The sequence below is a fragment of the Mixophyes fleayi genome, chromosome 4 (assembly GCF_038048845.1).
Source record: "Mixophyes fleayi isolate aMixFle1 chromosome 4, aMixFle1.hap1, whole genome shotgun sequence".
In the NCBI taxonomy this organism is placed as follows: Eukaryota; Metazoa; Chordata; class Amphibia; order Anura; family Limnodynastidae; genus Mixophyes; species Mixophyes fleayi.
In genome coordinates, this window is record NC_134405.1 from 879,660 (window position 1) to 896,136 (window position 16,477).

The 16,477-nt window shown below is 48.6% G+C and overlaps 1 protein-coding gene across 5 annotated transcripts in view; it reads right to left on the reverse strand.

The window, feature by feature from the left end:
- Positions 1-16: 16 nt before the first annotated feature.
- The window catches only part of SLC2A4 (solute carrier family 2 member 4), a 48,639-nt gene continuing 32,178 nt past the window's right edge, over positions 17-16,477 (reverse strand). For all 5 annotated transcript variants that reach the window (XM_075206107.1, XM_075206106.1, XM_075206105.1 and 2 more), the window contains 4 exons: positions 10,228-10,332; positions 4,347-4,448; positions 3,386-3,589; positions 17-933 (listed from right to left, as the gene is read on the reverse strand). In XM_075206107.1, the coding sequence (XP_075062208.1) occupies positions 727-933; positions 3,386-3,589; positions 4,347-4,448; positions 10,228-10,332 (618 nt within the window). In that variant the 3' untranslated portion in view covers positions 17-726. The remainder of the gene's footprint in view (positions 934-3,385; positions 3,590-4,346; positions 4,449-10,227; positions 10,333-16,477) is intronic.

Here is a 16,477-nt window from a genome sequence, read left to right on the forward strand (position 1 = left end):
GTCATGACACATGAAAGATTTCTGAATATTTTAATGACACAGCAAATATATACATTTATACATAATATACTTTGTGACACTCATTGTACAACTTATGGTAACATCGGCAGTACTGCTTGCAGACTAGCAGGGTCCAGTCAGCCCTGGGATTCTCTCAATGGACATAAAACCCATGTGGCATTAGACTTATTCATGTAGTTTAGGGGTCATGTGCTGTTTGGCTGTATCTACCATGAGGTCCTAGCCAAGAGGATCAACTGACTTCCAGACCATGTGGTGAGGAACTTCATAACATGTACCCTAGATTTATTAAATAAAATGGGTCTTTGGAAATAAACTGATTTGGTGGAAAAACATTGTCCAAAAGGCAGAAACAAATACCCTTGCATTAATGTTTTACAATCGTCAGGTCCTAGGAAAAGCAGTGTTCAGTAAACTTGAGCTGGTTATTGATGAAGGGGAATCGCTGCTCCTTTGTCCAGTTCAATGGTTTCCATAGCTGAAGGTTTTACTCCAACCACTGTCCTGTGAGAATGATCACTCCACACAATGTGGGAGCTGGTGATATCACTACATAATATGTAACACTGCAATAGCTACTGGGGATGCCATTTCACACAATCTAGCATTGAGCTCTGATAAATGACCATTGGTTTTCTTCCAGGCAGGTGGTTTCAAAGCAAAACTGTGTTATGGCTAGTAGGTAATGTCTTTACTCGGCTATTCTCATGCGTCGTCTCCACCACCTAGACTATCTAACTCTGTGCTGGTCTTTACTTCCTGGTCCAACAGGGATGGGTTTCTTCTCCGAAAGGCATGAGCAATTTCCTCAAATGATCTTCCTCGGGTCTCGGGTACACGGAAATATGTGAATATGAGAAATCCCAACAGTAACATGGCAAAGAGGAGGAAGACATAGGGGCCACAGAGATCCTGAAAAATCAAAGCTTTAGTTATTCTGGTTTCTGCTTTCCCATTATGTCAATGTACAACCTAAATACAACTCCTATATATTGCTGAGATATGCGGGAGCACACTCTATTTCTCAAGGCTCTCAGTGCGACATGTGGGCCCTGTATGTAGAGTCACCAAATGAGACAAGATCCTCCCATAAATAACCACTGTCCTCTAGGTTAGAATTGTAGGGACCCCCTTGTATAAGTTCTGTGAGTGTTCACCACTAATTGGGTGGAAGTATTTAATGCCCACCTCCATTTTGGCTGTGGGCCTTGCTCTGTAAATTCACATCCTTGCCCCTCTGCAGCCTAGGTCTCCGATGTTTTAGGGAATGTTCTGTAGTTGTATGATCTTTACAACCAGTGCTTCATCTACAGCACTTCAGTTTGGAGATGGCTTTGTGCTCCAATGGGGAGAGGGCATCTCTCCATGTTCCTACCCTACGTGCCCCCCACCCTTTCCTCCATCTTCTTGAGCTGGTTAATAAAGTTCTCATCTTTACTATATCAGTATAATGCACCCTGGGCCTTAATACAGATATGTAAGTACAACTATACTTGTGATGAATACTAATAAGGAAAAGTGAACAATGACCGTTACATACGTCTACCAACCTCCCAAATGGTGTTTGTGGAGACTTCATTCGGATACCTACCTCCATTGTGCTAAACTTGGGTATTCTACTTACATGTGTGCTCATGGGGTACTGCCAGAGGCCTTCATCTGGCCCGTGTGGGTGCAGGGGGGAGCAAGGTGCTTAAGCATTGTCTTGCTACCATTCTTCTCATTCCTGCAGAGACACCCAGCTCTCTATGTGCATCACTGCGCAGCCCACGCAGGAGTGGACCAATATCTGCTCTGATGTTCTTGTGGTAAAGTCTTTCTACATGCCACACGTTTCCATCATGCTATGGTGCTCTGTGGTCTCTTCTACCACTCCCCAGACAGTGTCAATGGTCTATTTCCATTAGGTTTAAACCATTCTTGAAGACCCTCAGATTTACACTTTATCTAACCCAACATTCATATTTCTCCAAAGCCCTCGCTCGAGTTAATGCATGTAGCATTCTTAATGTTTTGTATTCTAGTACCATGCAGTCACCCCCGTGTCAGGGAAGGTAAGTACTATTACCTCGTGTGCCCTTAGCAGACTAGAGACTACCTGGACTTCAGTGCATCCATTTCTTATGTTCTATAGGCTTTATATTGTCACATCCACTCAGGGAAGGTAAGTACTATTACCTCGTGTCCCCTTAGCAGACTGCCTGGACTTCAGTGCATCCATTTCTTATGTTCTATAGGCTTTATATTGTCACATCCACTCAGTGAAGGTAAGTACTATTACCTCGTGTGCCCTTAGCAGACTGCCTGGACTTCAGTGCATCCATTTCTTATGTTCTATAGCAGGGGTAGGCAACCTGCGGCTCTCCAGGTGTTGTGAAACTACATATCCCAGCATGCTTTGTCAGTATATAAACCAGCAGATAGCTGGCAAGGCCTGCTGGGACTTGTAGTTTCACAACACCTGGAGAGCCGCAGGTTACCTACCCCTGTTCTATAGGCTTTATATTGTCACATCCACTCAGCGATGATTTTACTGAAAGGGATGGGGGTCATTATTCTGCTAGGACTGCTTTTGGTATGTCCTCACAGGAACATGACACGTAAGGTCTTGAGAGATGTACTTTTGCATTAAATCACTTTCTCTGTGCTCCTTGTTCATTGGTTTCCAAGTGTAAAACTGAGGATTGGAGTTGGCTGAAGGACCTACCAACACATGAATGGCACCGATAGTAGCAGAGTACAAGAAAGGAATTTAGTCGGAAGGAATATTTGTGTAACTTACCTAAATATCAATTTCCCCTCAAACTTCTTTCAGTGAGGTACAATAAGAAATTAAAACTTCAATAAGGGTTTGGGCAGTTTAAAAGGTGTCCCTAACTGTTGATCAAGACCCAGTTTTCCTAAGCATTGGATCGGTACCACTAGTATTTAAAAATGTTTTTTTTAAATCTGCAAGCAGGTACCTAATGCCTGGGGTCTGGGATGAGCCTGACACAAGAGTAGGGTTATACACGTTGCTGGAATGCAGGTGGGGAAAGAGAAGACCTGACTTCAGGAATGCAGACTGAGATACCTATGTGATATATAGTTTAAGTTGCCCATTAAAGACGGGGACTGGTAAGCTAGAATGAATGCACTTATATGTATGATTAGTGTAGTTTTGTATAATCGGGGAGCTGTAACTCACACAGTATGCGTGGCTTGATCTGGAGGAATGTCCTAATGTGAACACTACTCCCTAACACTACATATACAATATATATCTGTCCTCTATATACATTCATATGTTTCTGTGCTCCTGCTTCGTGTCCTCCGCTATCGCATATCTTCCTTCTCCCTGATCATGCCTATCTCTGTGACTCACCGCTACATATGGGAATCCCATTCCAATTATGAAGTTTGATGTCCAATTCATGCAGCCAGAAATGGCCATTGCAGCTGGCCGAGGTCCTTGACTAAAGAGTTCAGCGACAATAAACCATGGGATAGGACCAGGTCCGATTTCAAAGAAAGCCACAAATCCAAAAATAGCAGCCATGCTGAGAGAGCTGATAGCAGGAATCGTGTCCTGGGAGTAGAAGGGAATGTTAGTTATCAAACATTTGCAGTAAACAAACAGTAGGAAATGTTGCTGCTGCTTTATAAAATGTTCTGGAGTTTTGAACCCACCTGGAAATTTCCTTTTATTTCCCAAAGAGCACCTCTCATCTAATCCTTAAAGATTGGGAATGTTTCTTCATGGAAGAAACCTGGCACTTCCCAGTGCCCGTCCTTTAAATGTAGGGGGGTAGAAGTGAAACATCTCTGTACTGATGCTTATTATCTATCTGTACTTCCCTGTACAGAATATAAGGCTAGGTACACACTGGAGCGTTTTTGTCCAATAACCGGGCAAATCGGCCGACATACGACCGTTCGGTCGGGTTAATATGTATAGTGACATGATGGTCAAAAGTCGTTCCAAAGTGTCCATTGTCGGCTCATTTGGTTGGTTGTACTGTTTAATATTTTCCGACCAATCATGTAGTGTGTATGCCCTCATGCTGACGATCCCCATAGAGTTTACAGAGTCGTGCTCTTTTCAGCCGATGCTAGCGATGAGCGCGCCGTAGAAGGAATCACAGAAGCTAATGGAATTAGTTAGGACATGTGGATAGCAATAACAAGGCGGTGTTAATCAGTGTGACAATAATGAATGAATGTTTGAGATAACACGTCTGTCGGAAAAAAATTCTGTGTGTACCTGGCCTAAGACACTTAGGCCAGGGTCAGGTTGTGGTCTATCTGAGTATGTAAAAGGGTTAACCTTGGTGTCTGTCTCTTACCTGTAATACCATTGCTACAGTCATTAATAATGCACATGAGATCATGCCTGCCAGTCCCACCAGATGCAGGGTCCGTCGTCCAGCCCTCTCAACAAGAAAGAGCTATAAAGAAACAACAGAGTCTTCAGACTACACAAGGGGCATTATATTTCACACAATAACAACCGGTCATCACCCGACTACGTTTGGTGAATGTCCCGTCTGCTACATTTCCCACCCCTCCATGTGACTGACTTGCCAAAACCCCAATGGTTTCAGTGCAGCCAGCTGACAGTGTGTTATGGAAGGATCCAAACATCCAACTCTCCGCTCTAACCAGAAGCATCTGGCACACGTATGAAATTTAATAAATAACCATTGTGCTCAGCAATGCTTCTTCCATTTACGAGACATAACCCTAACCCATAATCTGCCTGTCCTCACGTATTTAGAAACCTAAGCTTGTGTAAGCATACAATCTTTTCTTGGTACATTTATGTAATGGACCTACCCGAGAGGACATCCCACTCCTGCTGATTCCTCATTTCCCTTCCTTCGTACTCCCCTGCTCTTCTCCCTCTCCAATACTATCCTATTTTCCCTTATTTCAACATCGATAGTCATCAAATAACTATTTCCAGGCATCCGTGTACTTTGTTGGGTTTTAATATGACATTAAACTACTTAAGTGACCTTAATTGAATAAAAACCACTAATGCCCTTTAGATGCACAGTGTAGTGATAAATGAGGCATTGTAGATAATATGTGTAAATCACAACATGACAAAGTCAAAATAAGCCACTGTGGCCAATAAAATAAGAGTTAATTTGTTACAACTGACCTCCTTCCTTACAGCTGGGGTAGAAGAAAGGATTACAGCACCTGAGTTACCTATCTCCTCCGTCACAGGATGGCATCTGATTACTATTTAGATTAAAGTTTCTTTGTAAAATCCGAAGATGTGGGCATAGGAAGGTTTGTCAATTTAGAAAAGGATGTGACTCACTGAAATCCATATTCTGGGTAGACTACGAGAACCAGATTACCTACAGTAATCACGTATCTTCTTTAATACTATCATATTTGATTTGCAATTGTGTGGGAAATGCCCTGGCAATTGAATGTGGAATTATGTCTCTGTGATATGCAAGATTAAAGATATGGAAGGATAAACATTTTGGACTATTTTATGAACAAGTTATGATCCACACCCAGAGGGGAATCTCCTCCTCGTATTAGAATATGAATACCCAGCATGTTATGAAAAATCATCAGTTTTTTAGGACTCAGTCTAGTTGTGGACTGTCCATCTTGTTTTGAATTGTCCCAGGCATACAGACAATTTGAACTATTATTATTATTACCATTTATTTACATAGCGCCACTAATTCCGCAGCGCTGTACAGAGAACTCACTCACAACAGTCTAAATTCCCTAACACCACACACAGACAGACTAGGGTCAATTTGTTAGCAGCCAATTAACCTACCAGTATGTTTTTGGAGGAAACCCACGCAAACACGGGGAGAACATACAAACTCCTCACAGATAAGGCCATGGCCGGGAATTGAACTCATGATCCCAGTGCTGTAAGGCAGAAGTGCTAAACAATTAGCCACTGTGCTGCCCTGCAATGGAAGTGTTATATTTCTGTATTGTTATCCTTTTATTTTATGTCATATTATTATATGTTTTTATTATATAGCATGCCCTGTACCTTTTTATATTAAGTCTAAAATTGGTTAGTTAGTTAGTTGGTAAAATTAGTTTGTCCTTGATACTTTAATGAATCCACAAACCTTTTATGAAGTGAAAAATTGCTTCACTATGTTAACCCTTTGATTGCTTAACTTGTCAAAATACAATAGGTGGTGACAGCATTTAGGTGTATATGGATGTGAGAGACCTGCAAGATTAAGTGCTGAAATCCTGATTAACCCCTTTGCAGTAACATCCAAAACACAGATGCTGATGAAATCATTGAACACCATGATCAGTGCAGTCTCTGTGGAGCGTTGGGGATGAAAGCCTGACTGAAGAGAATCCAGTAGGTTGTGTGCGGAAAGAAAGAGTGTGAAGCGAGTGTAGGCAGTTTCTCAGGAAGCTTAGAGGGAGGTGGGAGCTGAGAGATTGGATGATAATCATTTTGGAAAGCGTTTTTTTTTTACCCACAATGGGAGTACTTACTGGATGCTTGAATAATAATGAAAAGTTGCCAGTGCAGAGAAATTACAGATGTTAGTTAAGACTGTAATAAGCATAGGAGGCAGCTAAATACTGAGGGTATAGGGCCAAGCTGATGGGTAGTAGAGATGGAAGGTAAGAAGCGAGTAGATGCTTTAGCAACATTTGTGAGATAAAATTAAGAGAAGGTTCCAGAGGATGTGAGAGTTGAGCAGGTTGTTGCTTGGGAAAGATGAGACCTTTTCTACCGGGCAGATTTGTTGCTGCTCCTCAGTATCACCACACAGCACCATGGCCCTAGCCTATGAAGGACACAGAGGAGCAACAGCTTGATGTGCATGATCACATGACCACAGAGACTGACAACCCCCACCTATTCTGTTAGGTAAGAAACAGAAGGAGAGGGGATTTATTTCCTACTTATACCGTGTGAGTACTCTCTGCTTGTCCTCCTATCTCCCAGCTCTTCTCCTCCTGCTTCTTCTCTGCTTGTCCTCCTATCTCCCAGCTCTTCTCCTCCTGCTTCTTCTCTGCTTGTCCTCCTATCTCCCAGCTCTTCTCCTCCTGCTTCTTCTCTGCTTGTCCTCCTATCTCCCAGCTCTTCTCCTCCTACTTCTTCTCTGCTTGTCCTCCTATCTCCCAGCTCTTCTCCTCCTGCTTCTTCTCTGCTTGTCCTCCTATCTCCCAGCTCTTCTCCTCCTACTTCTTCTCTGCTTGTCCTCCTATCTCCCAGCTCTTCTCCTCCTGCTTCTTCTCTGCTTGTCCTCCTATCTCCCAGCTCTTCTCCTCCTGCTTCTTCTCTGCTTGTCCTCCTATCTCCCAGCTCTTCTCCTCCTGCTTGTCCTCCTATCTCCCAGCTCTTTTCCTCCTGCTTGTCCTCCTATCTCCCAGCTCTTCTCCTCCTGCTTCTTCTCTGCTTGTCCTCCTATCTCCCAGCTCTTCTCCTCCTGCTTGTCCTCCTATCTCCCAGCTCTTTTCCTCCTGCTTGTCCTCCTATCTCCCAGCTCTTCTCCTCCTGCTTCTTCTCTGCTTGTCCTCCTATCTCCCAGCTTTTCTCCTCCTGCTTCTTCTCTGCTTGTCCTCCTATCTCCCAGCTCTTCTCCTCCTGCTTCTTCTCTGCTTGTCCTCCTATCTCCCAGCTCTTCTCCTCCTGCTTGTCCTCCTATCTCCCAGCTCTTTTCCTCCTACTTCTTCTCTGCTTGTCCTCTGATATACCAGCTCTTCTCCTCCTGCTTCTTCTCTGCTTGTCCTCCTATCTCCCAGCTCTTCTCCTCCTGCTTCTTCTCTGCTTGTCCTCCTATCTCCCAGCTCTTCTCCTCCTGCTTGTCCTCCTATCTCCCAGCTCTTCTCCTCCTGTTTCTTCTCTGCTTGTCCTCCTATCTCCCAGCTTTTCTCCTCCTGCTTCTTCTCTGCTTGTCCTCCTATCTCCCAGCTCTTCTCCTCCTGCTTCTTCTCTGCTTGTCCTCCTATCTCCCAGCTCTTCTCCTCCTGCTTCTTCTCTGCTTGTCCTCCTATCTCCCAGCTTTTCTCCTCCTGCTTCTTCTCTGCTTGTCCTCCTATCTCCCAGCTCTTCTCCTCCTGCTTGTCCTCCTATCTCCCAGCTCTTCTCCTCCTGTTTCTTCTCTGCTTGTCCTCCTATCTCCCAGCTTTTCTCCTCCTGCTTCTTCTCTGCTTGTCCTCCTATCTCCCAGCTCTTCTCCTCCTGCTTCTTCTCTGCTTGTCCTCCTATCTCCCAGCTCTTCTCCTCCTGCTTCTTCTCTGCTTGTCCTCCTATCTCCCAGCTCTTCTCCTCCTGCTTCTTCTCTGCTTGTCCTCCTATCTCCCAGCTCTTCTCCTCCTGCTTGTCCTCCTATCTCCCAGCTCTTTTCCTCCTGCTTGTCCTCCTATCTCCCAGCTCTTCTCCTCCTGCTTCTTCTCTGCTTGTCCTCCTATCTCCCAGCTTTTCTCCTCCTGCTTCTTCTCTGCTTGTCCTCCTATCTCCCAGCTCTTCTCCTCCTGCTTCTTCTCTGCTTGTCCTCCTATCTCCCAGCTCTTCTCCTCCTGCTTCTTCTCTGCTTGTCCTCCTATCTCCCAGCTCTTCTCCTCCTGCTTCTTCTCTGCTTGTCCTCCTATCTCCCAGCTCTTCTCCTCCTGCTTGTCCTCCTATCTCCCAGCTCTTTTCCTCCTACTTCTTCTCTGCTTGTCCTCTGATATACCAGCTCTTCTCCTCCTGCTTCTTCTCTGCTTGTCCTCCTATCTCCCAGCTCTTCTCCTCCTGCTTCTTCTCTGCTTGTCCTCCTATCTCCCAGCTTTTCTCCTCCTGCTTCTTCTCTGCTTGTCCTCCTATCTCCCAGCTCTTCTCCTCCTGCTTGTCCTCCTATCTCCCAGCTCTTCTCCTCCTGTTTCTTCTCTGCTTGTCCTCCTATCTCCCAGCTTTTCTCCTCCTGCTTCTTCTCTGCTTGTCCTCCTATCTCCCAGCTCTTCTCCTCCTGCTTCTTCTCTGCTTGTCCTCCTATCTCCCAGCTTTTCTCCTCCTGCTTCTTCTCTGCTTGTCCTCCTATCTCCCAGCTCTTCTCCTCCTGCTTCTTCTCTGCTTGTCCTCCTATCTCCCAGCTCTTTTCCTCCTACTTCTCTGCTTGTCCTCTGATATACCAGCTCTTCTCCTCCTGCTTCTTCTCTGCTTGTCCTCCTATCTCCCAGCTCTTCTCCTCCTGCTTCTTCTCTGCTTGTCCTCCTATCTCCCAGCTTTTCTCCTCCTGCTTCTTCTCTGCTTGTCCTCCTATCTCCCAGCTCTTCTCCTCCTACTTCTTCTCTGCTTGTCCTCCTATCTCCCAGCTCTTCTCCTGATTCTTCTCTGCTTGTCCTCCTATCTCCTAGCTCTTCTCCTCCTGCTTCTTCTCTGCTTGTCCTCCTAGCTTTTCTCCTCCTGCTTCTTCTCTGCTTGTCCTCCTATCTCTCATCTCTTCTCCTCCTGTTTCTTCTCTGCTTGTCCACCTATCTACCAGTTCTTCTCCTCCTGTTTCTTCTCTGCTTGTCCACCTATCTACCAGTTCTTCTCCTCCTGTTTCTTCTCTGCTTGTCCACCTATCTACCAGTTCTTCTCCTCCTGCTTCTTCTCTGCTTGTCCTCCGATATACCAGCTCTTCTTCTCAAGGCCACCTTAACTACATTATGGGCTCCCGGGCAATGCAGTGCACTGGGGCCCCTACATAATATATATATATTGTGTGTGTAAAAAAAAATATATATGTATGTAAAAAAAAGTGATTATACATATATAATCACTTTTTTACATATACGCCCAACATTCACTGCGAGCACAGCACGGAAGAGGGAGTCGGATCGCCAGCTGACATGACTGCGTGACCGCAAGGTAAGTATTTTCTTTTTTTTTTGCAGGATTTTTTTTTCCATCGCTGCCTCGGACGGGCCCCCTTGCCCTCAGGGCCCCCGGGCACCTGCCCATTGTGCCCAATGGAAGAGATGGCCCTGCTTCTTCTTCCCTGTGTGTACTCCTCTCTCCTCTATGTCCTCTACATATCCTGCTCCTTACAGCTCTTCTCTCCCATCTTGTTATTAGTGATATGTTAAAGTTTGCTGCAATAAAACCCTTTCTGCCGTGTTTGGTGATATCTATCAATACTTAAGGTGAAGGTTATAGATTTATGATCGTCTCTCCTTCTGCTAATCTCTGTAACATTATATATAACATCACCAATGAATCATAACACATCTCACCGACACAACGGTAAATGCAGTATTAACAATTCCTGCTCCGATTGTAGCATAAACCGGCTGCTCCACTCCAGCCTTCGTAAAGATATCGGTAGAATAGTAGAAAATCTAGGAGAGAAGACAGGTTTGGATCTTAGTTAAATAAGGAGGAATCCTGCAGATTATTATTTTCTGCTATTATTAAGCTTTATTTATAAAGCGCCACAAGGTATCCATAGCGTCACACATAATAGACATCACAGGACAAACAGCACAGAAGAAAAAAAAACAAGTACTACTTAGGCTCCAAAAGCTCCAAACAAGAGCAGAATCAGTGTGGCTGGAGCAGAAGTAATAAGTATTGAGACAGAAGGGAAGAGGGCCCTCGTGAAAGCTTACATACTAAAGGGAGGTTTGGGTTTGTAACTTTGCTGGAGGGAGTCTGTTTGCTGATAGCAGGAAATGCTAAGTAAGTCTTTATGTGAAGTAACTAACACCTGTTTAGCCTATATACCCAGCAGGGGGTGGCTGCCTGGCTTTCTGGCATGACTGCATCTCAGATAATACAAACATCAAGGGTTAGCACATAACAGAGTAGTGTAAATATTGTTAGCTTTGCATTGCATGTAAATCCATGTTTGGGAAACATATATCATATCCTGATACTAAAAATAACTCAGACCTCAGGGGCTGGCTTACCCTGTGAGGCTGTATCCAAATCTGTATAAGAAGAGAAACCTTGTACACTGAAATGTATCATCATTCTTGTTCCACCTGACCTGATCACTGGTACCTGCAATCAGTGTGACTGCAAATAAACATCACTTGCTTCAAAGACCTGCTTGAAAACATCTTCCATGCTGAAAATCCTGTGACCTACAGAATAGACTCAAAATCTAATCCGTTCCCGGCTGTCTGAGGTTTGGACCCAGTTTCCCAGCACCACCGCTCTGCCGGCTACCCAGCAGCTCTGGCCAATGTGACAGGCCAGGGGGGATCCATCAACAGCACCCTGATCCATAGGAAGAGGTCAGGGGTACGAGCCCAGGTGTACCAGCGAGGGGGTATCCTAGCAGTGACAGAAAAGCAGAAGGAACCCGGTTCTGGATGCTGGTAAGGAGTCCAGTGGTGCGGCATTTGTAAGCCCCTCCTACTGCGGTTAGAGGATGCATTTGGGATAAGGAAAGGGAACGGTGGCAAATTAAGCCCAGTGGGTTCCCAGCAGCAACAGACAGGGTGACATAGCTGTCACAGATTTTTGGTGGCAAGCGGTGGGATAACCCCAGGTGGCTTTTCGTGCACCAGTCAGGAGAGCTGAGTTATTCAGGAGCGGAATAACTGCAGCCAGGATGTCTAAGTACAGTAAAATGTCCAAGGCCGACCCTGAGATACTGTGTTATGAATTCCTTATGCAGGGAGCGAATGAAAAAGGCGCTGAAGGCCTGGGATGCGCAGTACGGGTCAGCAGATGAGTCAGCTGACAGCGACCAGGAGGAGACGGTAACGCCAAACCTAGCTGCACCTGCAGTAACATCCCAGAGCACAGCACCTGTTACCAGCGACCGTCCCCTCCCACAGAGTGAACTAGTGATGCAATTTCAAAAGCGTGATGAGGGTAACTTTTCTGTTGGCAATTAGATGGATTACTGGATCTGATGAAGGAGTGGGTGTAGGACCGTAGCCCAGCAACCCTGGAAAAGGGGACCAGTTGGCTGATCAGTATGTGGCAGTGAGGCCACACTGGCAGAAGTGCCAGGTTAACAGCCAAACCCAAAGGACTGTACAATCAGGGAGACTCCATCTTCTACTCACCCCCAGAAGCAAGTACCTTCTGTCTGTGTCACCCTGCAGAGGGAGGGACAGACTCATAGCTCCCTTCTGTCTGTGTCACCCTGCAGGGGGAGGGACAGACTCATAGCTCCCATCTGTCTGTGTCACTGTGTCACCCTGCAGGGGGAGGGACAGACTCATAGCTCCCTTCTGTCTGTGTCACTGTGTCACCCTGCAGGGGGAGGGACAGACTCATAGCTCCCATCTGTCTGTGTCACCCTGCAGGGGGAGTGACAGACTCATAGCTCCCATCTGTCTGTGTCACCCTGCAGGGGGAGGGACAGACTCATAGCTCCCATCTGTCTGTGTCACTGTGTCACCCTGCAGGGGGAGGGACAGACTCATAGCTCCCTTCTGTCTGTGTCACCCTGCAGGGGGAGGGACAGACTCATAGCTCCCATCTGTCTGTGTCACTGTGTCACCCTGCAGGGGGAGGGACAGACTCATAGCTCCCTTCTGTCTGTGTCACTGTGTCACCCTGCAGGGGAGGGACAGACTCATAGCTCCCTTCTGTCTGTGTCACTGTGTCACCCTGTAGGGGGAGGGACAGACTCATAGCTCCCTTCTGTCTGTGTCACCCTGCAGGGGGAGGGACAGACTCATAGCTCCCTTCTGTCTGTGTCACTGTGTCACCCTGCAGGGGGAGGGACAGACTCATAGCTCCCTTCTGTCTGTGTCACTGTGTCACCCTGCAGGGGGAGGGACAGACTCATAGCTCCCATCTGTCTGTGTCACCCTGCAGGGGGAGTGACAGACTCATAGCTCCCATCTGTCTGTGTCACCCTGCAGGGGGAGGGACAGACTCATAGCTCCCATCTGTCTGTGTCACTGTGTCACCCTGCAGGGGGAGGGACAGACTCATAGCTCCCTTCTGTCTGTGTCACCCTGCAGGGGGAGGGACAGACTCATAGCTCCCATCTGTCTGTGTCACTGTGTCACCCTGCAGGGGGAGGGACAGACTCATAGCTCCCTTCTGTCTGTGTCACTGTGTCACCCTGCAGGGGAGGGACAGACTCATAGCTCCCTTCTGTCTGTGTCACTGTGTCACCCTGTAGGGGGAGGGACAGACTCATAGCTCCCTTCTGTCTGTGTCACCCTGCAGGGGGAGGGACAGACTCATAGCTCCCTTCTGTCTGTGTCACTGTGTCACCCTGCAGGGGGAGGGACAGACTCATAGCTCCCTTCTGTCTGTGTCACCCTGCAGGGGGAGGGACAGACTCATAGCTCTCTTCTGTCTGTATCACTGTGTCACCCTGCAGGGGGGAGGGACAGACTTATAGCTCCCTTCTGTCTGTGTCACCCTGCAGGGGGAGGGACAGACTCATAGCTCCCTTCTGTCTGTGTCACCCTGCAGGGGGAGGGACAGACTCATAGCTCCCTTCTGTCTGTGTCACCCTGCAGGGGGAGGGACAGACTCATAGCTCCCTTCTGTCTGTGTCACTGTGTCACCCTGTAGGGGGAGGGACAGACTTATAGCTCCCTTCTGTCTGTGTCACCCTGCAGGGGGAGGGACAGACTCATAGCTCCCTTCTGTCTGTGTCACCCTGCAGGGGGAGGGACAGACTCATAGCTCCCTTCTGTCTGTGTCACCCTGCAGGGGGAGGGACAGACTCATAGCTCCCATCTGTCTGTGTCACACTGCAGGGGGAGGGACAGACTCATAGCTCCTTTCTGTCTGTGTCACCCTGCAGGGGGAGGGACAGACTCATAGCTCCCATCTGTCTGTGTCACACTGCAGGGGGAGGGACAGACTCATAGCTCCCTTCTGTCTGTGTCACCCTGCAGGGGGAGGGACAGACTCATAGCTCCCATCTGTCTGTATCACTGTGTCACCCTGCAGGGGGAGGGACAGACTTATAGCTCCCTTCTGTCTGTGTCACCCTGCAGGGGGAGGGACAGACTCATAGCTCCCATCTGTCTGTGTCACCCTGCAGGGGGAGGGACAGACTCATAGCTCCCTTCTGTCTGTGTCACTGTGTCACCCTGCAGGGGGAGGGACAGACTCATAGCTCTCTTCTGTCTGTGTCACTGTGTCACCCTGCAGGGGGAGGGACAGACTCATAGCTCCCTTCTGTCTGTGTCACTGTGTCACCCTGCAGGGGGAGGGACAGCCTCATAGCTCCCTTCTGTCTGTGTCACCCTGCAGGGGGAGGGACAGACTCATAGCTCCCTTCTGTCTGTGTCACTGTGTCACCCTGCAGGGGGAGGGACAGACTCATAGCTCCCTTCTGTCTGTGTCACTGTGTCACCCTGCAGGGGGAGGGACAGACTCATAGCTCCCTTCTGTCTGTGTCACTGTGTCACCCTGCAGGGGGAGGGACAGCCTCATAGCTCCCTTCTGTCTGTGTCACTGTGTCACCCTGCAGGGGGAGGGACAGACTCATAGCTCCCTTCTGTGTGTGTCACCCTGCAGGGGGGGGGGGTAGGGACAGACTCATAGCTCCCTTCTGTCTGTGTCACTGTGTCACCCTGCAGGGGGAGGGACAGCCTCATAGCTCCCTTCTGTCTGTGTCACCCTGCAGGGGGAGGGACAGACTCATAATTCCCTTCTGTCTGTATCACTGTGTCACCCTGCAGGGGGAGGGACAGACTCATAGCTCCCTTCTGTCTGTATCACTGTGTCACCCTGCAGGGGGAGGGACAGACTCATAGCTCCCTTCTGTCTGTGTCACCCTGCAGGGGGAGGGACAGACTCATAGCTCCCTTCTGTCTGTGTCACTGTGTCACCCTGCAGGGGGAGGGACAGACTCATAGCTCCCTTCTGTCTGTATCACTGTGTCACCCTGCAGGGGGAGGGACAGACTCATAGCTCCCTTCTGTCTGTGTCACTGTGTCACCCTGCAGGGGGAGGGACAGACTCATAGCTCCCTTCTGTCTGTGTCACTGTGTCACCCTGCAGGGGGAGGGACAGACTCATAGCTCCCTTCTGTCTGTGTCACTGTGTCACCCTGCAGGGGGAGGGACAGACTCATAGCTCCCTTCTGTCTGTATCACTGTGTCACCTTGCAGGGGGAGGGACAGACTCATAGCTCCCTTCTGTCTGTATCACTGTGTCACCCTGCAGGGGGAGGGACAGACTCATAGCTCCCTTCTGTCTGTGTCACCCTGCAGGGGGAGGGACAGACTCATAGCTCCCATCTGTCTGTGTCAACCTGCAGGGGGAGGGACAGACTCATAGCTCCCTTCTGTCTGTGTCACTGTGTCACCCTGCAGGAGGAGGGACAGACTCATAGCTCCCTTCTGTCTGTGTCACCCTGCAAGGGGAGGGACAGTCTCATAGCTCCCTCCTATCACTGTGTCACCCTGCAGGGGGAGGGACAGACTCATAGCTCCCTTCTGTCTGTGTCTCCCTGCAGGGGGAGAGACAGACTCATAGCTCCCTTCTGTCTGTGTCACCCTGCAGGGGGAGAGACAGACTCATAGCTCCCTTCTGTCTGTGTCACTGTGTCACCCTGCAGGGGGAGGGACAGTCTCATAGCTCCCTTCTGTCTGTGTCACCCTGCAGGGGGAGGGACAGACTCATAGCTCCCTTCTGTCTGTGTCTCCCTGCAGGGGGAGAGACAGACTCATAGCCCCCTTCTGTCTGTGTCACTGTGTCACCCTGCAGGGGGAGGGTCAGAATCATAGCTCCCATCTGTCTGTGTCACCCTGCAGGGGGAGGGACAGACTCATAGCTCCCATCTGTCTGTGTCACCCTGCAAGGGGAGGGACAGACTCATAGCTCCCTTCTGTCTGTGTCACTGTGTCACCCTGCAGGGGGAGGGACAGACTCATAGCTCCCTTCTGTCTGTGTCACTCTGCAGGGGGAGGGACAGACTCATAGCTCCCTTCTGTCTGTATCACTATGTCACCCTGCAGGGGGAGGGACAGACTCATAGCTCCCTTCTGTCTGTATCACTATGTCACCCTGCAGGGGGAGGGACAGACTCATAGCTCCCATCTGTCTGTGTCACCCTGCAGGGGGAGGGACATACTCATAGCTTCCTTCTGTCTGTGTCACCCTGCAGGGGGAGGGACAGACTCATAGCTTCCTTCTGTCTGTATCACTGTGTCACCCTGCAGGGGGAGGGACAGACTCATAGCTCCCTTCTGTCTGTGTCACTGTGTTACCCTGCAGGGGGAGGGGCAGAATCATAGCTCCCATCTGTCTGTGTCACCCTGCAAGGGGAGGTACAGTATCATAGCTCCCTCCTATCACTGTGTCACCCTGCAGGCGGAGGGACAGTCTCATAGCTCCCTTCTGTCTGTGTCACCCTGCAGGGGGAGGGACATACTCATAGCTCCCTTCTATCACTGTGTCACCCTGCAGGGGGAGGGACAGATTCATAGCTCCCTCCTATCACTGTGTCACCCTGCAGGGGGAGGGACAGATTCATAGCTCCCTTCTGTCACTGTGTCACCCTGCAGGGGGAGGGACAGATTCATAGCTCCCTCCTATCACTGT